The 23,260-nt window shown below is 35.8% G+C and overlaps 1 protein-coding gene across 4 annotated transcripts in view; it reads left to right on the top strand.

Annotated features, from left to right (window-relative positions):
* mpdz (multiple PDZ domain crumbs cell polarity complex component) overlaps positions 1–23,260 on the top strand; it is a 135,036-nt gene that overhangs the window by 31,619 nt on the left and 80,157 nt on the right. For all 4 annotated transcript variants that reach the window (XM_030161758.1, XM_030161757.1, XM_030161760.1 and 1 more), the window contains exons 9-13: positions 3,094–3,196; positions 5,717–5,805; positions 11,420–11,660; positions 20,306–20,392; positions 20,730–20,809. In XM_030161758.1, coding sequence (XP_030017618.1) covers positions 3,094–3,196; positions 5,717–5,805; positions 11,420–11,660; positions 20,306–20,392; positions 20,730–20,809 — 600 coding nt within the window. The remainder of the gene's footprint in view (positions 1–3,093; positions 3,197–5,716; positions 5,806–11,419; positions 11,661–20,305; positions 20,393–20,729; positions 20,810–23,260) is intronic.

Here is a 23,260-nt window from a genome sequence, read left to right as displayed (position 1 = left end):
ACTCTACTGTACAATTTTGAAAACTGCACATTTCTTTCAGCTGCAAACAATGCTTCATTTACGCATCGGTAAATGCCGGTGCAATCAAGGCATTATTTTATCGGTTTTAATGATAGGCAAAAAAACCGATAACGATATTCACCGATATTGATATTGATATCGATATTTGATATACTCAAAATACATTGATGATACTAACGGAATAAGTATTTTTGTTACTTCCATATTACTTGCAAATAATACAAGTAAGAACCAAATGAACAAACAGGTAAAACTGTAAAAGAAGTCAAAGGTTTGAGGTTAAAAGCCATAAATAAAAAAGCTAAATAGTAAACAAAGTGAACAACTAATGGTATTTTTTTTAATATACATGTTTAGTTTAACTCATACATATTCAATGTTTCCAGCTCATTTCACACTCTTCTCATTCCAGTCTTTGAATAAATGTTAGTTTATTCATCACAATAAAATAAAATATCCCGACTCACACTGATCCATGGTTTTCTTGATAATAACCAAAATCACTTCCGTTCTTACATCAATATCTATGGCATTGTACTGACAAAAACAGTGCTTTTAGGAATTCCATGTTTTCTTTTCTTTTCTGTTTTAGTCACATGATACACACACGAGTTAGTACTTGATTGCATAACCATTGTTTCTATGACTTTTATGGTCTAATAATTTTTTCCGCGACTGTATACTAAATATGTACTTATTCTCCACAACTTTAACTGTATCAGGTGTCAAACTCAAATACAATGTCTTAAAACGTAAATGGATTTCTACATTACAGTTTTTTCCCCAATAGTTTTGGAGTACTGAGCAACATAATGATAATTATTAGCCTTTTCCTCTCCACAGGAACTCTAACATGAACTGGCGTGACTGAAAAAGTAGAATTTGCTACAGGTTTAAAAATGCTATTATATTCTTCCAGTCAGATTAGATGGATTGTTTCACTAATTTGTATGCAAGTGAAATTACCTTCCTTTTTTCATTTTTCTTTTTTGTGTGCTTTGTTTTCCCCCTTTGGTATATGTGTGCTTCTATGAAACTGGGTTCATTTTGGTATCTGGAACTTTGCCAGCTTTTGTAAACACAATAATAAAAGAGAAATTTAGACATATTTCCCCCCAGGATGTACCTGATGATGACCTCAGATAAATGAAGAAAAAATTATACTCTTGCTCTGAGCCATCCCAGAATTAATGATTTTTTTAATAAAATACTGGGGCCAAAAATAGGACAGGAAAAGCTACATATATGTCAGTGCATTTGATCTGGAAAACATGGTTTGAAATGGTCATATATACCGCTATAAATAAAGACACTGTGTTAAACTTGAGGATCCTAGTGGTTTTTCTAATCCAGACGTGCAGGTTTTTCATGAATCTCATTCCAGGTTTCGTGTGTCACCCATCGTGTCCACTTGTGTTACATGTGGAACCTGCCCATTTAAACATATATAAATCGTGAGTGATTTTGCATTAGCGGTCATTTTTGTGAAACACTCTGCCTTGCATAATTAGTTTGATTCCCAGAATGTACCTGTGTGAGAAAAAAAAGACATTCAAAAAAATATGAACACATAATTTTTGTGTCCTTTCTACCATGTTACATGCAAATTTTTGTATAAAAATCATATAAAAATGTGTTTTATCTGAAAAATAGTTTCTCTTTTATCTCAGTAAATATTTATTTTTAAAATAGACCCAAAGTTTTTCCAAACTTGCTTCATAACAATTGGAATTTTTAGCCCCCCATGTCCTGTTTTTAGGAACCAGTTTCATACAAGCACCCATTTGTAAGCACAAATAAGAGCATTTTAATACTATTTCAGATCATTTATTTACAAGTGAACATATTAGTAGTATAATACTGCACACAGTATACAGTATACACTAGTGTATCATTTGTTACTTCATGTAAAGAGTAGGTGTTAAGTAATTATAGTGGAGTTTAAGTCGCTCCTTACATCATCTAAAGCAGGGGTGTCGAACTAATTTTAGTTCAAGGGGCTAAATGGAGCCCAATATGATCACAAGTAGGTAAAATAACAGTGAAAAAAAGTCAAATTATATTATGAAAATGTTTATATTTAAAAAGTTTCCTTAAAAATCTGATTAACATCAACAACCTGAAATGTCTTAAGAAAAATTTGTGCAATTTTACCGATATTGTACCTCAGTTTATCATTTACACATGTGCATTACAACTTACAGATCATCATGGATCTACAAATGCACAAAAAATGTAATAGAAGGCAGAATATTGGTAAAATTGCACATATTTCTCTTCAGGTTGTTCATATTTGTTCAGGGTATTCACATTTATTGTAACTGGATAGTTTGCAAATGTAAATATTTTCATGTAATTTTCCTTTTTTTTTTTTTTTTTTACATTAAAACAAAGACAAAATTTGCAGTTTTCATTATTTCTAGGTTATTACGATAGTATTTTACTGGCAGATCATATTGGTCTGTATGTGGAAGCTGAACTAAAATGATTTTGACACCACTGACTGTTAATATCTTCAGTGTCATTTTTTTCTCTTCACAAATTCATCCCATGGGTTGGATTGGACCCTTTGGTGGGCTGGTTCTTGCCCATGGGTCGCATGTTTGACACCTGTGATATAAAGGATAATAGTGTTAATACATGTACTATTTGGTGACATAAAAAAGATTCCGTGACCCATTTTATTTCCAGATCCTACAATTGGGAAACGCAGCTTTAGCTTTGATGTCTCAAATCTTTTCTTGTCTGTTTCGACTACAAACCGGTAAAGAAAACTGAGGGTTGAAGTATCTGTGACTCACGGTTCACGCCGTTCGTTTTTTCCTCCTTCTTAGAAATTGCACCGACAACAGCGAATAATAATCAGGCCTGATTTAACAAATGAATCAGTGAGTCACTTTTGAATCATCGTATCCTCTTTTCAGCATGCTCGTTATAGTGTTTCGGTGACCGTACTGATGACTAAAGTGCCTTAACTTGATTTTCCGCTGTTGTCGTATGAATCATCCCTCAGCGTTTGTTGAATATCAGTTGGTGTTAACCTTTCATAATGTTTATTTCATCTTGTCACAGGGCTATGAGGAAGAGGAGGCAGAAGCTTTTGATGTGAGCCTTACTAAGAACACCCAGGGACTAGGCATTACCATCGCGGGCTATGTTGGAGACAAAAATTCAGGTAATAATGACAGTGAATTAAGTTTGTGGTTTAAACCTGCACTGATCATTATATTTGATGTTTGCGTGTGGATTTACTGACTCCGTTTACATGCACAAAACATTCTGGTTTCTACCCTTACCCTGACATCTGAATCAGCCGTTTTCATGGCTAAGAAAAACTCATATATGACTAATACGCCTGTTTAAATGCAGTCATGCACACTCTGTTTCATACTTTTCCACCATTTGAATAAAGCCCCCCCCCCCCCCCGTTTGGTTCCTAAAGACTCCATCTTGAAAAGGTCAACTCTTGATATGTGCTTTTTCATAAAGTCGGCGTGTTTCTCCTCCTCGACAGAGAAGTGGATTTTGTGCAGGAGCATCCGTCAGTTCTAGAGAGGATTTTTATCTGTAGCTGAGCATAAACAAGGGTCTGAATTAGAAGTGTGAATACATCTTAAAACTGGAATAATAACAGGGTTCAAACTAGGTTTTAAAAGTTCACTGTTGTATTTACAGTCGCGGAAAAAAATTATTAAACCATCAAATGTCATCAAAAACACTTGTATATGCATTCAAGTACTAACTTCTGTGTGTACCATGTGACGAAAACAGACAGAAAAGAAAACATGCCATAGCTATTGATTTAAGAACTGAAATGATTTTGGTTATTAGCAAGAGAACCATGGAAAATGGATAGATATCAGCTCTGAAATTAAACTCTTATGAGCTATTTTTGTTGTTATCATTATATTTGTCCAAACAAATGAACCTTTAGTTGTACCAGGCATTAAAATGAACAAGAAATTGAAGAAAACAAGGGGTGGTCTAATAATTTTTTCCGTGACTGTATGTGATGTACAGCAGGAAAAACAAAAAGGGCCAAGCCTCTATAAACCAAAGTGGTAGTATTTATTACTTTACATGTCTTTAACCCTTTTTGTTCAGACAATATGAGATTTATTGAACAGAAAAAAACAACAAAATGGACAAATTAATCACAAAATTAACAAAATGGCTAGTAGAATTTGGTAAAAACGACCAAAATAATACACAAATAGAAGAAAAATAATCGACAGATTTAACAAAATAATCAACAACTTGAACCAAAATGAACAAAAAAAGGAATTAACACAATAAATTTAATTAAAATGAACAAAATCCAACAAAATATACAGGTCTCATTCAACAGCTTCTACGAACCAAAGTGGTAGTATTTATTACTTTACATGTCTTTAACCCTTTTTGTTCAGACAATATGAGATTTATTGAACAGAGAAAAACAACAAAATGGACAAAAATGGACAAATTAATCACAAAATTAACAAAACGACTTGTAAAATTTGGTAAAAACGACCAAAATAATAAACAAAAAGAAGACAATAATCGACAGATTTAACAAAATAATCAACAACTTCAACCAAAATGAACCAAAAAAAAAAGAATTTAACACAATAAATTTAATTAAAATGAACAAAATCAAACAAAATATACAGGTCTCATTCAGCAGCTTCTATAAACCAAAGTGGTTGTGTTTAGTGTGACCTCCCTTTGCACTGAACCCTGGGTCTAACTCCTGTGTGTATCATGTGACTAAAACAGACAGAAAACAAAACACGGAATGCCTAAAAGCACTGTTTTTATCAGTACAATGCCATAGATACTGATGTGAGAACTGAAGTAATTTTGGTTATTATCAAGAAAACATGGAAAATGTCTAGACATCAGCTCTGAAATTAAACTCTTCTGAGCTATTTTTGTTGGTATCATTATATTTGTCCAAACAAATGTACCTTTAGTTGTACCAGGCATTAAAATAAACAAGAAATTGAAGAAAACAAGGGGTGGTCTAATACTTTTTTCTGCGACTGTATGTGATGTACAGCAGGAAAAACAAAAAGGGCCAAGCTTCTATAAACCAAAGTACTAGTATTTAGTTCTTTACATGTCTTTAACCCTTTTTGTTCGACAGTATGAGATTTATTGAACAGAAAAAAACAACAAAATGGACAAAAATGGACAAATTAATCACAAAATCAACAAAACGACTAGTAAAATTTAGTAAAAACGACCAAAATAATAAACAAAAAGAACAAAATAATCAAGAAAACCATGGAAAATGGATAGATATCAGCTCTGAAATTAAACTCTTATGAGCTATTTTTGTTCTTATCATTATATTTGTCCAAACAAATGTACCTTTAGTTGTACCAGGCATTAAAATAAACAAGAAATTGAAGAAAACAAGGGGTGGTCTAATAATTGTTTCCACGACTGCAGGTGCCTGCAGAAATAAATGAGTGCAGCTTTAAGCATTAAATCCCATTGCTTTTTCCCATAATGTAGCATTAGATACAATACAATAGACGGCCACTATTGGAGGTTTTCATTGTTGAGATTTATCAGGTCTTTCAATCAGGCTTTTATCTCATCATTGACTTCCTACATCAGACTGAATCTTCTATTTGCTCTTTCTTAATGTCATGTATCCGGTCTTCTTTCTCTACTCTTTAATTTCTGACTTGTTCCAACTCCCCAGAGCCCTCGGGTATTTTTGTTAAGAGCATAACGAAAGACAGCGCCGTAGATCAAGATGGACGCATTCATGTGGGAGACCAGATTATCGCTGTAAGTACTTCAATTATGCTCTTTGTAGCTGTTACCAATTTCTCTGTCTTGTGTGGCACGAGGTAAAATATGCAGCGAGTGTTTCATATTATCTGTTGTAATGATCACATTTAGTCATTCATTCAGTAGAGGGAAATTAAAAGATGCGTAACTTTGAATTATTCACTATTAACAGATAGTTCATGGAAGTGTTTTACTTGCGACTGAATATAAAAGGGGGTTGAATTAACACTGTGAGTAATTAAGTTTTTATTTCATTACGACGGGACATTAACAACGAAGTTAAACTGCGTGTAATTTCTTGCATCATTGAAACATGAGTTAATGTTGCCTTGTGTTTTCTTACTTGTTTTGTTCTCATTTAACTGCGTGTGGTTGATTAAATTTTATGTTGAAGTGTAAGTGATGGTGGGCTTCGGGACTTAAAAATGTACCGCTTAATAGGTTTTGTTAATTATTTAAACGTATGCACTTTTGACTTGTGTCGAGTTCTAGAAATAAATAAATAAATAAATAAATAAATAAATAAATCAAGCCAGATATATGTTAGTGTTTGTAATCGCTTTGTTCCCAGTTTTGCTTCTGTCAAATGTAGAATACAGATGGCGATCCAGCAAACACAAGCTGTTTTGCGCCGTGGTTTAAAGGAGTGATATTTTGCTTTTTTTTAAATGGAATTATGCATTTTCAAACATTTCCCTGTGGTCTATATAAACTGTAAATGCTATGCTTGAGTCTGAATTCTTCATTAGTTCAACTCCACAGGTCCATCTTCAACCCTATTTCTGAGTAATGACACCAGAAAGGTGGTTTTGAGCGCCGGCCCTTTAAATGCACATGACCCCACCCCCTCCAGGTTGTTCACTGTGCTTTCTGTCCGGTTCATCCACTTGTGTTCATTAATACAGACCTGATCAAAATCTTAAGACCAGTTGAAAAATAGCTAGAATTTACCTTTTGCACGTTTGGATCTTAATGAGGTTTTAATTAGAGCTACAATATACAAAAGCAAGAAGGGGGAGTGAGACAAAAAGCACTTTGAAAAAGTAATTTATTGAAAACAACAAGTAAACTGAAATAAGCTGTTTATCAGCTGATCAAAAGTTTAAGACCATCGCTCAAAAAATTACAAAAAACTCTCCAAACCAGAACAAAAAATTTTCTCAGTAGGACTCAGTAATGAGTAGCTCCATCGTTTTTGTTAATCACTTCAAAAATTCGTTCGGGCATGCTTGATGCGAGTGTTTCCAGGAGGCTGGTGGGAACATTGGTCCAAGTGGTGAAGATGGCTTCACGAAGGGCATCGACTGTCTGGAACTGATGGCCATTTTTATAAACTTCCCTTGCCATCCATCCCCAAATGTTCTCTATGGGATTTAAATCAGGGGAACATGCGGGATGGTCCAAAAGAGTGATGTTATTCTCCCTGAAGAAGTCCTTCGTCAAGCGAGCACTGTGAACTGCAGCGTTGTCCTGTTTTTAAACCCAGCTGTTACCACACAGACAAGGGCCCTCAGTCATGAGGGATGCCCGCTGCAACATCTGCACGTAACCAGCCGCCGTTTGACGACCCTGCACCACCTGAAGCTCCAGTGTTCCACTGAATGAAAAAGCACCCCAGATCATGATGGACCCCCCTCCACTGTGCCGGGTAGAAAACATCTCAGGTGGGATCTCCTTGTCATGCCAGTAACGTTGGAAGCCATCTGGACCGTCAAGGTTCAATTTTTTCTCATCAGAGAATAAAACTTTTTTCCACCTTTCAGTGTCCCATGTTTGATGCTCCCTGGCAAAGTCTAAACGGGCAGTTTTGTGGCGTTGTAGGAGACGAGGTCTTTGAATTCGTTTTTTGTTTTTGAAACCCTTTTCCTGCAGATGCCGTCTGATGGTTATTGCGCTGCAGTCAGCACCAGTAAGGGCCTTAATTTGGGTCGAGGACCGCCCTGTGTCTTGACGGACAGTCAATCGGATCCTCCGGCTCAGCGCAGGTGTTGTTTTTTTGGGTCTACCACTTGACTTTTTTGTTCCATAATGCTCAGGATCTGTCCAAAAATTCAGAATGACTGTCTTACTGCGTCCAACCTCAGCAGCAATGGCACGCTGCGAGAGGCCTCGCTTATGCAGCTCGACGATCCGACCACGTTCAAGAAGAGAAAGCTTCTTAGCTTTAGCCATCAGGTGGGCATGACCGTGTGAATGCCCGACAGAAAATGAGAATTTTGAGCAGATTTTGGCTTTTATAGCCTGCGGTGTTAAACTTTTGATCAGCTGATAAACAGCCTATTTCAGTTTACTTGTTTTCAATAAATTACTTTTTCAAAGTGCTTTTTGTCTCACTCCCCCTTCTTGCTTTTGTATATTGTAGCTCTACTTAAAACCTCATTAAGATCCAAATGTGCAAAAGGTAAATTCTAGCTATTTTTCAACTGGTCTTAAGATTTTGATCAGGTCTGTACATACAACAACTGAACATTTTAGGTAACACTGGTCTACAAGTCAAATGCTTCCAGAATAAAAATCTTGAAATTTTACCACATGTGAGCCACTGATAAAGAAAAATCAAGTCCTAAATGCTGATTGGCTGAAGTTTCCAAGATACAGTCTGGGGTCAAAATATGGAATTCGAGAATAAACGAGAGAATGGGTTTGACTCCAAAGGAATATTAGTCTCAGAGCTACAAGATCTACTTCAAAACACCGTCTGCACATGACAATACATTCACTTTACTGGTTCTATCTAGAGCACAGGTGTCAAACATGTGGCCCGGGGGCCAAATCTGGCCCGCTAAAGGGTCCAGTCCGGCCCCTGGTATGAATTTATGAAATGCAAAAATTACACAGATATTAATCATTTTAGTTCAGGTTCCACATTTAATCTCAAATGGGTCGGATCAGTAAAATACTATCATAATAACCTATAAATACTCACAACACCAAATTTTTGTTTTTGTAAATGTAAAAATTTTCATGTCATTTTACTGTATTTACACTAAAACAAACTACTACGACAAACTGTGATCTGTAAGTTGTAATTTATATGTGTAAATGATAAACAGAGACATAATATCGTTAAAATTGCACTTAGTTTTCTTAAGAAATTTCAGTTTCTTCACGATATTCACATTATTTTAAAGGATAGTTGACAGATATAAACATTTTGATGGCATAATTTAACTTTTTTTGCTCTAAAACATAGAGGAAAGTTTGGAGTTGACATTATTTGTATATTATTATGTTATTATTTTACTGGTCGGGCCCTCTGCAGATCAAATTTGGCTTAATGTGGCACCTGAACTAACATGAGTTTGACACCCCTGATCTAGAGGAAGACTTATAAATCTATTATATAAATGTACATAAACCAGTATATATGTGTTATTACACTTTATCATATACCTGGAAAACATCAGCAAACCAGCACTTCGGTTAGTTTTTTCCCAAGTAATCCTATGAAAATGCATAACATTTAGCCTATTTAATCTCTGAGGCAGATAATTTCTAAAAAAAATTGTAGACCAGTGTAATCGGCTCAAAGTTTGGACGTATTTTCAGTATGGACTACAACCGCTGCTGCTGACAAACAATTATGTCGTACTCGGAGAAATGTTTTTCAGAAGTCTTGACCTTATATGTGCAAATGTCGTGACGTAACTAGTTATAAGCGCAACAAATTAAGCAGGAATTATGCTGCGTTCCAGGCAACCCGTAACTTGTATTTTTTCCAACCTTCTACTGGTGAAAATGCACTGGAATGGCAGTCAAACCCGTGACTTCCCACCTGTGAACTCGTACTAGATCGATGTACTCCCACTTCTGAGCTCTGATGTTATGTCGCCTGTGAAACAACAATGGCGGCCCCCATGGATGCTGTGTTTATGCAAATTGTTTATTAAAACAAGGTATTGTTCTGATTAGGGGTGTGTATTGGCAAGAATCTGGCAATATGAAACAAATCACAACACTAGGATCGCGATATGTCATGATACTGCTAAAAAGGCAATTTTTTTTGTTTTTTCTTTCTTTAAAATGATTATTTCCTGGAAGAATTGAATTACACTAGAAATCTGCACAAATACTGAACACGTTTTTATTTGATCCCAACAGAATCTAATACTATATCAAAAAATGTTCCTGTGTTCAAACTTAAATGATGTTTTACAGACATTAGAGTTTAAGATCCTGCTCAAATGTTCATATTCTATTAGTTCGGAACTAACATCAGAACATTATTTTTGTGCAATCCCAACAAAGGAACGAACATTATTTACTCACAGTGTTAAATAATAATAAATAATAAATACCTAAAAATATCAATACAGTACTTTTTAATATCAATACAGTATCATGAAATGAAATATCGCGATATATTGCAGAAACGATATTTTCTTACACCCCTAACTCTGATGTTATTTATCCGCAAATGTTATACATAACACTAGTCAACAACAAATTTATTGTTTACGTTTTTTTAGCTGATTTAGGATCATTTTGGTGTGCTGAATCCAAAAATCACATTCATTTTGCTCAATCAGGTCAACTTTCTGAACTATGCTACATATTGGCTTTTTAACATTTTTGCTTATATTTATGGGCATTTTCACATCATATGATACAAAATTCTTTCCTATTTCTTGCAATAAACAAGTTCTGAAGATTTTACTTTTGCCAACGTGATTAATGTTTTTTTTTAATATTACAGGTGAATGAAATGGCTTCGACTAGAAGATCTTGCAAACATAAGCCTGATGTATTCTGCTACATCTGTGGTGAATACACCATTGTACCTAACAGGAATCCTGTTAGAAAATGATTTTTTTTCTCTTAAAACCTATTTCGGGTGAGAACTATATAAAAAATCAACTGATAAAGTCACAAAAATGTAATCAGTTTTGTGAGAAGATCAAATTTTTCAAAATCAAATTAGCAAAAAAACCTGACGTGATTGAGAAAAACAGATGTCATTTTTGGATTTAGCGGTGCAAAATGGTCCTAATTCAGTTGAAAAAAACCTACACAACTTGCAAAAAACATTTTTTTGTAACCCAGTGTAATCAGCTGCTACTCTAGCGTTAGCTCGTTTTCAGTCCATTGAGTGCAAGAATAAATTTATACCAAAAACATATCCAAATATACATATGACGTAACGTAAAAGGTAGAACAACTTCTCTTGCCTTATGCGCTGTTTTTATTCTTCTGTTTCCCTCAAATAAGCAAGGAACAGTTACCTCTGGAATAGAGATGATTATAAATGAGCATAACGTACGGTCCACCATGCTGGTTTGTTTACATCTAGCTACCACATTTCCTTGTGCTTCAGCAGTTTGGCGTGACTTGCCTGGAACGTTACAAAGTCGTGAGTTGTGGTTTGAAGTCATGTCTTACTTGCTCAAAAACAGGCCTGGAACGCAGCATTAAAACAGGTTGTAGAAATCCACTCGATTTTTGCCCAAATGAATATAAAGATAGTTTTGCAGCACCTGGAGGGTTCAAATTCAAATTTCTGGTACTATTAGGGTCCAAATACACGAATAAATGTACCAAAGACTAATAAACGTGGGTTTAGCAAAATATGACCCCTTTAATCCGTGTGCTCACCGGCGGTCGCCCTCTGCAGGTGGACGGCATCAACATCCAGGGATACACCAATCAGCAGGCAGTGGAGGTCCTCAGACACACGGGTCAGACGGTCCACCTGAAGCTCATCCGCCGGGGCTTCAGGCCTGAGGAGATCCCCCCCGCAGTGGACACCAGCGCCACCATCCTGTCCCCGTCCGCCACCATCCCCACCACCGCCACCGTCATGAGGGAGCTGGAGATGGAGCTGGAGGGGAAGAAGGCAGAGGAGGCCAGTCAAGGTAGGAGTCATAAGGAGAACGGAATGTAATGAGTTAGAGGAAACAAATCCACTGTAGTTGTGGGAGCTCTTTGGAGTGTATTTTGGCCATTTTGGAAAATTCTTGATTTTGCTTTTATATTTCTTTTTTTTTTTTTTTTTTTATATTTTTAGTGAAAAGTATGGCACAACAAAGACAAACTCAACAATTCAGGCAATACAAGTCTGACAGAAAAATATAATAGTCACTGTCCAACAAAAGAAAAAAAAAACCCCTGAATTCAGAGCCACACTTAGCATTTGTCTTTTTTTTTTTGAACAAGGTGTGCAAGAACCAAACCCACAATGAAAAAAAGAATAAAAAAAAAAAAAAATAATAACTTTTTTTATACCCTGAAAACCAAAAGTAAAATCACATATACAGTACAGGCCAAAAGTTTGGACACACCTTCTCATTCTTTGCATTTTCTTTATTTTCATGACTATTTACTTTGTAGATTCTCACTGAAGGCATCAAAACTATGAATGAACACATGTGGAATTATGTACGTAACAAAAAAGTGTGAAATAACTGAAAACATCTCTTATATTCTAGTTTCTTCAAAGTAGCCACCCTTAGCTCTGATGACTGCTTTGCACACTCTTGGCATTCTCTTGATGAGCTTCCAGAGGTAGTCACCTGAAATGGTTTCCTAACAGTCTTGAAGAAGTTCCCAGAGATGCTTAGCACTTGTTGGCCCTTTTGCCTTCATTCTGCGGTCCAGCTCACCCCAAACCATCTCGATTGGGTTCAGGTCCGGTGACTGTGGAGGCCAGGTCATCTGGTGCAGCACTCCATCACTCTCCTTCTTGGTCAAATATCCCTCACACAGCCTGGAGGTGTGTTTGGGGTCATTGTCCTGTTGAAACATAAATGATGGTCTAACTAAACGCAAACCGGATGGAATGGCATGTCACTTCAGGATGCTGTGGTAGCCATGCTGATTCAGGTTGCCTTCAGTCTTGAATAAATCCCCAACAGCGTCACCAGCAAAGCACCCCCACACCATCACACCTCCCCCTCCATGCTTCACGGTGGGAACCAGGCATGTAGCATCCATCCGTTCACCTTTTCTGCGTCGCACAAAGACACGGCGGTTGGATCCAAAGATCTCAAATTTGGACTCATCAGACCAAAGCACAGATTTCCACTGGTCTAATGTCCATTCCTTGGGTTTCTTGGCCCAAATAAATCTCTTCTGTTTGTTGCCTCTCCTGAGCAGTGGTTTCCTAGCAGCTATTTGACCATGAAGGCCTGATTCACGCAGTCTCCTCTTAACAGTTGTTGTAGAGATGTGTCTGCTGCTAGAGCTCTGTGTGGTATTCATCTGGTCTCTAATCTGAGCTGCTGTTAATTTGCGATTTCTGAGGCTGATGACTCAGATGAACTTATCTTCAGCATCAGAGGTGACTCTTGGTCTTCCTTTCCTGGGGCGGTCCTCATGTGAGCCAGTTTCGTTGGAGCGCTTGATGGTTTTTGCGACTGCACTTGGGGACACATTCAAAGTTTTTGAAATTTTCTAGACTGACTGACCTTCATTTCTTAAAGTAATGATGGCCACTCGTTTGTCTTTACTTAGCTGATTGGTTCTCGCCATAATATGCATTCTAACAGTTGTCCAGTAGGGCTGTCAGCTGTGCATCAACCTGACTTCTGCACAACACAACTGATGGTCCCAACCCCATCAATAAGGCAAGAAATTCCACTAAGTAACCCTGACAAGGCACAGCTATGAAGTGAAAACCATTTCAGGTGACTACCTCTTGATGCTCATCAAGAGAATGCCAAGGGTGTGCAAGGCAGTCATCAGAGCTAAGGGTGGCTACTTTGAAGAAACTAGAATATAAGATATGTTTTCAGTTATTTCACACTTTTTTGTTAAGTACATAATTCCACATGTGTTCATTCATAGTTTTGATGCCTTCAGTGAGAATCTACAAAGTACATAGTCATGAAAATAAAGAAAATGCGAAGAATGAGAAGGTGTGTCCAAACTTTTGGCCTGTACTGTACAAGAGAAGAGCTGCAGAATAGCTGTCCACTGTAGTGACCAGTATGCATGAAAGGGTTAAAGAAACATCTTTCCCCCTCAAATTAAAGTTTCTGTAAGTAGGGAAAAGGAAAATGAGCTCCACAAATGTAGGGGAATTAGAGGAATTAGAAAAGCATCTTAAGTTTCACTTTCTACAGTCATATGGTCTGTGCGTACTCATTGTGAGGTGCGTACAGCACAGAACGTACCCCCATAGACGCGTTATAGCAAGGGTGGAAAACATACAGTCCGTGGGCCAAAACCACCCAACCAAAGGTTCTAATTTGTCCCACAGTTTGAATTTGGAAAGTGCTAAAATTATACTTAAGTCATTAAAAGTCAAGAAAGAAAATTCTGTAAAACGGATGTGTTGATTTATTTATTAATTTTCTGAACCTGCAGTTGGGATAGGCTCCATGCAAGGAATATATACATATATATAAATACCAAAAACCAAAAACCAAACAAAACAAAAAGCTAGACACACCCACACACACACTCACAAAAAAAAAAAAAAAAAAAAGGGGGGGAGGGGGTCCATTAATTGCAAGAAAAGGAAGGAAGTAATTCAAAGAAAGTTAGGACTTTCTTTGCTTTTCTATTTCTTGCCTGCCCCTAAGGGGAGACAAGGGGTACTGTTTTTGGTTCTGTTTGTTTGTTTGTTAACACTCTAGCGGCAAAACTATTAGTTAAATTCATACCAAATTGGGTTTACAGATTGCCAGTGACCCACAATAGATCTGATTACATTTTGGGAACAGTAGGTCAAAGTTCAATTTTTTAATGAATTTTTTTTTTGTTTTTCTCCCATTTACTTGTAATGGGCCAAATTTTGAAATGTCTATAAAAACAGTAATTTTGTTTCAATTTACTTCAAACTTGGCACATATATAAAGGCAGCTGATATGATGACATCAGCACACACACAGACATGATGACATCAGCTGGATTGCCAAAATAAGTTACAATGCAGGCAAGGGGCAGGGTTTGCTGTACCTGACACCACTTGTTTGGTATAATTTATTCAGCACAACCACACCTGTGTGATTTTACAGTCATTTTTTTTTAAATTTTTTTATTTTATATTTGACGTGCTCTATTAACCTGTTTAACCCTGACCATATTTTCAGGGGAAAAACGCCTAAAAAGACATACCCAAAGTAAATGAAGAATTACTTATAATACTTTTAATGATAAGGTTCATATGGATGTTCTTGGTGTCTGTGGACATTTAGAGACCTCACAGAATCTATTCCCATTGTCTAAAATATGGTATCTATTACTATGCCTGAGTAAACTGTAACAAACTAAAAGAGAAATTAGAATTTTTTTTATCCTCGCCTGTTGTTTTTCGGCTGGATTGACGATGATATGCATAAATTAATTGTTCGTGTCGGAGATTTTTAATAGCGTATATTTCACCCCACAAAGATTAAAAATCATGTTTGAACATTAAAGTTTGCACTAAAACACACTTTTGATGTACTTTTATTAACTTTAGGTTCTAAACTTTGAGCAAAAGTTGAAAAAAACATCCATTGTCCTGATTTATTATATTTTTATAGTAGATGAATATAAATATAATTTTTTCGGCCCGCGGGCGGGCTGATTGGGGCTAAAGGGGTTTTAAACCACTGACCCTAAAAATCCCACAAAAAACATAACAATGTAGGAAAAAGTTAGATTCTTTACCAAAAACTTGTTCACAAATCACTTTCATAACTTAGAATGAACATGGTAATGGAAAACTTCCAAATTATAACTACAATATCCTTCCCACAGTCATCAGAATATATAACAGTTCGCAGTCACCATCCCATATCACACCATGGGCAACTATATTGTTAAGTATGTAAATAATATTTAAATCTAAGTTTAAATAAATATTCATAGAAATAGCATGTTTCATCTTTTAGTCTTTACATTTCATTTTTGTATTTTGCTGCTGTTAAAAGTGAAATTTCCCAAATGGTGGGATCAGTAAAGTCATATCTTATCTTACCAATTTAGCAAATGAAGTTATATATGACCATTTACATCAGGGGTGTCAAACTCATTTTAGTTCAGGGGCCACTTTCAGCTAAATTTCATCTCAAGTGGGCCGGACCAGTAAAATAATGACAGAGAAAAAAGTAGAATTATATTATGATCAGGTTTACATCAACAAAGTTCCAGTAAAAATCTGAATAACATGAACAACTTGAATTGTCTTAAGAAAAAAAAGTGCAATTTTAACAATATTATGCCTTGATTTATCAGTTTATCATTTACACATGTGCGTTACAATCGCACAAAACATTTAGTAACAGGCAGAATATTGGTAAAATTGCATTTTCTTTTCTTAAGACATTTCCGTTTGTTCATATTTGTTCAGGTTTTTCACATTTTTTGTAAAAGTATAGTTTGGTAATGTAAACATTTTCATGTAATTTTACTTTTCTACACTAAAAAAACAAAGAGAGAATTTGGGGTTGTCATTATTTATAGGTTATTATGATACTGTTTTACCGGTCTGACCCATTTGAAATCTAATTGGACTGTATCTGGAACCTGATTTAAAATGATTTTCACACCATTGATTGTTAATATCTTCAGTGTAATTTTTGCATTTCACAAATTTCATCCCGTGGGCTGGATTGGACCCTTTGGTGGGCCGGATTTGGCCCCCGGGCCGCATGTTTGACACCTGTGAATTACATTAAAATGTAGGCAATATCTAAGGTGTTGTTTTAGTAAAACTATGTACAACTATTGACAAAACAATATGGTGCAACAAACATGTTCAATGAACCACTTTTACAACTCAGAAAACTATATACAACTATTTATAACCAGGTGTCAAAAGATGCCACATCTGATTGGTTGATCTTGTGCGCTTTTCCACCAAACATTTTTTTTTCCAACGCAAGATCTTCTCTTTGAAAATCTCTTCCTGCACCAAATGCATACCAAATATGATGACAATATTACTGAAAATTATGCTTATATTTATTCATAAGTCTGAACACTCATTGCAGTTACACTTGCTGTTACGTCATTTTAAATCAGTTTGCGATTCGAACACGAGGGCACATCCAGTTAAAGATGGTGCCAGTTAATGTATAAATGTAGCATCCTTTGTGTTATATGAAGATGTTGTAAATTCTATTAACATTGTGATCACAACTTTAATATCGACAGCTGCTTTAAAATTCATGGTTTTACACCTTTAACATTTCAAACTGGTAACTGCTGATTAAAATGCCGTGTTCTTGCCTGTTAATGATAACTGCAGGGTAAATGCACTGTTATTCTTATTAAGAGAGGAAACTGCGATGAGATGCTCAGTAAGGCCAGAGGGTCGCAACTATTTTCTCAAAACATGAAAATAAAGTTCGACTCCCTTCCAACTAAAGAATGGGTTGTGATATACAGTCCAGTCCAGTGTAATAAATAATTCATTTAGCAACAGATAAATGAGCATTGATGCATAACATTTGACTGGATATCATTACCACAGAGGCTGTCAAAACGACTGCAGAAGTGTGCATGTAGAGTGCAGGATGTCTTATAATACTACAAACTGTATCTCCTCTTGTTATTTTTTGCTCTTTTATACAGTAACAGTTGAATTCATCTCAAGTGTGCAAACCATACAACATATTCAGTCGCACACAGGGATAACAGAGTAACAACTTGCTACTTTATCATTACTATTGCTATTATTTTTGTCACTTTAATGAACTTGTTTTTATATATATATATATATATATATATATATATATATATATATATATATATATATATCGGCTAAAATTTGCTTAGAGGTCTTATTTCTGTCTTTGTGCATAAGAAATCAATCTAAGTGAATCCCCAAAGGAACTTTGTGTTGGTAAATGCAAGTTCTGCAAATTTACAGGATTTCATTTCTGTTGCAACATGTTGATGGTCATATGAACTATGTTTTCAGGTCAAAAATGTCCAATTTCATCACAATTAATGCTATATTTTCATGTCACAAATGGCCAAGTTATATTTGAACTGAATTTACCTGAAAAACCAATATTCTATTCTTTTAGATTCCCCAGTTTTTCTTACAAGATTCTATCCTACATATCACATGCTTTATTTTTACAGGTTGCAATATGGAGTATGGTGCTGATCCATCCTGCTTATGTTACACCAATACATACATTAAGCCACTTTTTAAATCAACAGCTTTCTAATAATAAACATTTTTATAAAGAAATAACAATTCTATGTTATTTACTCTTTAGTATGATGATAAACTATACAATAAATAATTCTGATCCTAGTTTTTGCACAGGGATCATTTGTGGAAACGGTGACATGGCTGCCGAGCATCAGTATGATGGGATCTGTAACAACCATGTCACATCGTCCACTGCCACATTTTGTGTTTTTGTGTCAGCTGTTATTGTTTTAGATCCACAATACATTTATGAATAAGAGGAGAATTAGCAATAGTAAGTATATAAGTTTATTACTAATAAAGTACTGGTACTGACCAGATCATCATGGGTAATGTCACATCCGTCCACCAGCAAAAGTTTTCACATACACGTGCTATTCAAAATCCAATATTTCTGAAAATATAGCTTCCACTGTCAAATAATATCAGTAGTCTGTGCACAAATGTATTAGCATTATTTCAGCACAGTTCTATGCATTTCTTACAACTTTTTTTTTTTTTTTTTGACAAAAATGGCCACTCATTTGACCCCCTAAATAAATTTTAGCTGATATATTTTCTAATGTTTCTATTGTATTTGGCGCATACTGTGTTGTGCTGCTGTACACACTTGAATTTCCCCCTTGAGGATCAATAAAGTATATCTTATCTTAAATGTCACTGAATAATACTGTATTTTGCCATTAATGTCTCAGTCTTCAGTACCATTTAAGTACGATTAACAAATACAACAATAAGAACTAATTAAGCAAAACTTAGACAAGTACTAGCACGTGAGAATAATAACCATGGAATGATTTGGGAGCTAATATAATTAAATAATTAAAAACAAATAACAAGTAACATAATGAATAGTAACTAATACAAGAACTGAAATAAAGGAAATGCAAATTAGGGCATCCATGGCCTTAAACTACTCATTTATAAACACAATAACCTAATAATAATGAATAATTAATGAGTACAAATTAACCTACACAACAATTAACACGCAATAACTAAATAATGACTAAAGAATAACACAGAAGAGAATACAACTAAATATATAACAACGTATGATGAATGCATAATCATGTACTGAAAAAAATACGATTACAGAAATGAATGCATCCATTACATTAACCCTTTCATGCATGAGTTATGAGAGCCTTAGTTAAGATTTTTGTCCTGAGTGTTTTTATTCCTCTTTAGGCATGAAAAAAATCAATCAATTTTAATGAACCGATTTTTCATGGAGTTACAAAAATGTCCACTCAACCGGACACCATGTGTTTAATTTTTAAAGCAAACAAACATGTATTTAAAACCATCATCAGAAAGTGATATACTGTGTGAAAACTATGAAATAAAACATTTTTTAATGCAGCTAATCTGATGTTTTCTCACATTCTATCATACTCTAATACTAGTTACTATTGTTTTTATGGCGATTATACGCAAAAAAAAAACAACAACTTTTTGTGTAAGAAAACTGTTAATTACAGTCTTATAACAATTAGTAACTGATTTACACTCAAACATGTTAGTGCAGATCAGGTTTAACAAGAACAGTACAGTTACAGTAATGGTATAAGTTGAAACCCATGAATATACATGAGAACAGCTGTATAAAAGCTGTCCACTGTAGTGACCACTATGCATGAAAGGGTTACAGTACGTTGTCATATATCTAATAATAATATATGAGAACTAACATAACAAGTAAATAATAGCCACTTCGAAATTAAATACACATAAAGTAAAATAAGCATAACTAATGATTAGTAAGTACATAATATAGAGGAGTATGTAACAGAAGAATAACTAAATACCGATGAATTACAAGTGGCTGTAAAACCATTAAAGCTGCAGATTCTCGTCTTCATCTGCACTGACAGGACCTCCAGGCGATCACAATAAAAAAGCAACATTCCTCGGTTATTTCGTGTCAGTAGTGATTGATTGAACTGAAAACGCTATGCAAATAAGATTTGGCATAATGTGTGTTGCCAACAGAAAGGTCCAAAACGAAAACCCAGCCAGCCGGCCGGCGGTTGCCAGACAGTGAACCCTGTCAGGAAATTGCAGTGAGGGTATGGAGCAATATTTAAAGTAAAGACAGGAGTTTGAGATGGATAACAGACAACACAAAGGAGAAAACAGACATTTAGGATACGCTGGCAGGGTCAGGAAGAGGCTGTGAAAATACCTCAGTTTTTATCTCATCTATAATTTAAGAACTGAAGTCTTGAGATATGTATATAAATTAAATATAATGACACCTGCCTCTGAAAGGAAGCAGCTTTGAGTTTTTTGTTTGTCGGCCGAGGGAAGCTGTCTTTTTCCCGGCGGCTTTGTGCGTTTGTCAGCTGCCTTTGCCGATGCCTGCTTCTGTCTATCTTAGCGCTCATTGTGTGTTTGCAGTCGCCGCAGATGAAAAGCAGCTGCAGACAAAGAGTGAAGGATCTGATGTCGGCGGAGCCACGGATCAGCTAACGGAAGACAATCATGGTAGGAGCCTGGGCCGAGATACCGGGCACACATGTGACAGATAAGAGGGTACTGCTGTCAGGACCACACTGGCGACCAATGTAATTTGTCCACCAGAATATACAGGAGACCCTCAGATGCTTAGGTTTACAGATAGAGCGACACTTTCATTTTTAATAGGGCCAGATAAAAGTCTGTTTGATGCTGGTCCGCTCCTCTACACCGCCTAAGTACTTAGCAGATAGTTATGAATTAATGCCGAGTTCCTGACTGTGAATTGTTTATCACAAATTTGCATTCATTTCATTTTTGTGTCGTTTGTTATATTGATGCAAGTGTTTCTATTGTGTTTTTCAAGGGATGAAGCTTACACTGTTTGAAGAAGAAGAACTAATGAAGAAGTGGCTGGAGATTCTGGGACTGAGCAATGAAGTTGTTGTAAGTTTTTTTGGTCTTTTCTCAAGCGTCAGATTATACTCAGATTGTGCTGCTTCATGATGTTTCGCAGCTGTAAACTGGTCCGATGAGCAGTAAGCAAATGGATATCTGTGGTATGGATGGCATGAGAACCGATACTCACGATACCATTCGATACTATATTGGAAAAAAAAACCTGTCAATACTAATTTTTTTAAGAAACGGAAAAAACGATGCCTGCATAAGAATCGGTACCATCAATAGGCTACTACTCTTCCGGAATCGATGGGGGCAGTACACGCCGAAAGTTTATTAGTTTGCTTGATCCCCATTAGCTGCTGCACACCACAACAGCTACTCTTCCTGGGGTCATTAACAACATAAAAACAAAGCACCACAATTTCCCATAACTCACTCAAAAAACAGGATGTACATACACTCAACACGACACAAAAAACAAAAATCAACAACAGCACACAATACAAAACAATTACAATAACAGTAATAATACTAACAACAACAACAACAGAACAAAAAAAGAATAAATAAACAGAACCAAAAAACAGAAACAGCTCCACAACAAACAAAAGAAAAACAAACCGTCTTCATCAGGGGTGTCAAACTCATTTTCTTTCAGGGGCCACATTCAGCCCAATTTGATTTCCAGCGGGCCGGACCAGTAAAATAACAGCATAATAACCTATAAATAATGACAACTACGATTTTTTAGAGCAAAAAATAACATTAAATGATAAAACTACAGGGTGGGGAAGCAAAATTTACAATATTTTGAGGCAGGGATTGAAAGACAGTGTATGACCAATTAGTTTATTGAAAGTCATGAGAATTTATTTGCCACAAGAAAATTTCCATAATAGAAAATGTTTTTATTCTATGTGTCCTCCTTCTTTCTCAATAACTGCCTTCACACGCTTCCTGAAACTTGCGCAAGTGTTCCTCAGATATTCGGGTGACAACTTCTCCCATTCTTCTTTAATAGTATCTTTAAGAAAGTGGACATTGCTGTGTGATGTTCTATTGGTAGCATGTTCTAAAACGCCCCGAATAGCAGAATCCAGAGGGTTTAGATCTGGGCTAGAAGGCGGCCATAAACATGATTCCCAAAAATTGCTAAAGTTGGATTTGTTGCTGTTGTCAACAAGTGTTTTGGTGTTCTTGTGTAAGATTTGAACTTCAAATCATATTTTACTGCATTTCTAACGGTCTTGTTGTCTACCTCAAGTTCAGTTGCCATTTTTCTCATGGATTTGGTTGGATCCTTTAGGATTTTGGATTTGAGAGCTTTAATAAAAGCTTTGGTACGTTTTTTGTTGCTTCCTCCACTTCCAGACTTTCTGGTAATAGTTTTGCTCATAGTCATTCTCTTCTTTACATTATAAACAGTCTTTATGGACACTCCAACTATTTTTGAAATCTCCTTTGGTGTGACGAGTGCATTCAGCAAATCACACACTCTTTGACGTTTGCTTTCCTGATTACTCATATGGGCAAAAGTTTCTGAAAAGGTATGGATAATAGTGTTAGGTATGATTATGACATCAATATATGTTTGGTTTCAAAACAATTGACGTAGTGCCTGCTGAGAAAAAACAACTAAATGTTCATTGTAAATTTTGCTTCCCCACCCTGTATTTCTATCCAAAACAAAAAAGATGTGAATAACTGGAAAAAAACTGAAATTTCTGAAGAAAAAGAAGTGCAATTTTATCAATATTATGCCTCAACTTATGATTTCTACATGTACATTACAGATCAGATTTACAAAGACACTAAACAAGCAGAATATCGTTCAAACTGCACTTGTTTTTCTTTAGACATTCCAGGTTGTTCATATTTGTTCAGGTTATTCACATTTTATTGTTAAAGGATATCAGAATTTAATGTTCTTTGCAATAAATCAAAGAGAAAAAAATTGGTGTTGCCATTATTTAGAGGCAAAATATCATTATGTTTCTCACATTAAACCAAGGAGAAAATTTGGAGTCATTATTTCGAGGTTATTATGCTGTTATTTTTGAGTTTGATGCCCTTGACTGTTACTATTTTCAGGGTAATTTTTGCATTTTGCACTTCGTAAAATCATCTTGCGGGCCAGATTGGACCCTTTGGCGGGCCGGATTTGGCCCCCGGGCCGCATGTTTGACACCTGTGGTCTAGATGATGTCACTGTAGAATGGGAAATAGCTCAGTTATTCTTGGGTAAATATGAAAATTCTCAACCTTTTAGAAAAACTAACTGTTTGAATTTGTGAAATTGAAAATTGTACACATGCAACAGGTACAGGAACTCGTGAAAGACTGGCAACAGCTGCAGCAGAAGCTCCGCCTTGTCTGATGGACAAAAAAGGACCAAAAGTCATGTGTTGAAATATTTAGCATTTCAGGTAGATGACTACAACGTGGTTATTGACACAAATTAGCCACTGTGTAAACACTGACACCGTGGAATTC

The sequence above is a fragment of the Sphaeramia orbicularis genome, chromosome 18 (assembly GCF_902148855.1).
Source record: "Sphaeramia orbicularis chromosome 18, fSphaOr1.1, whole genome shotgun sequence".
NCBI lineage: Eukaryota > Metazoa > Chordata > Actinopteri > Kurtiformes > Apogonidae > Sphaeramia > Sphaeramia orbicularis.
This window is presented reverse-complemented; position numbering and strand designations above follow the sequence as displayed.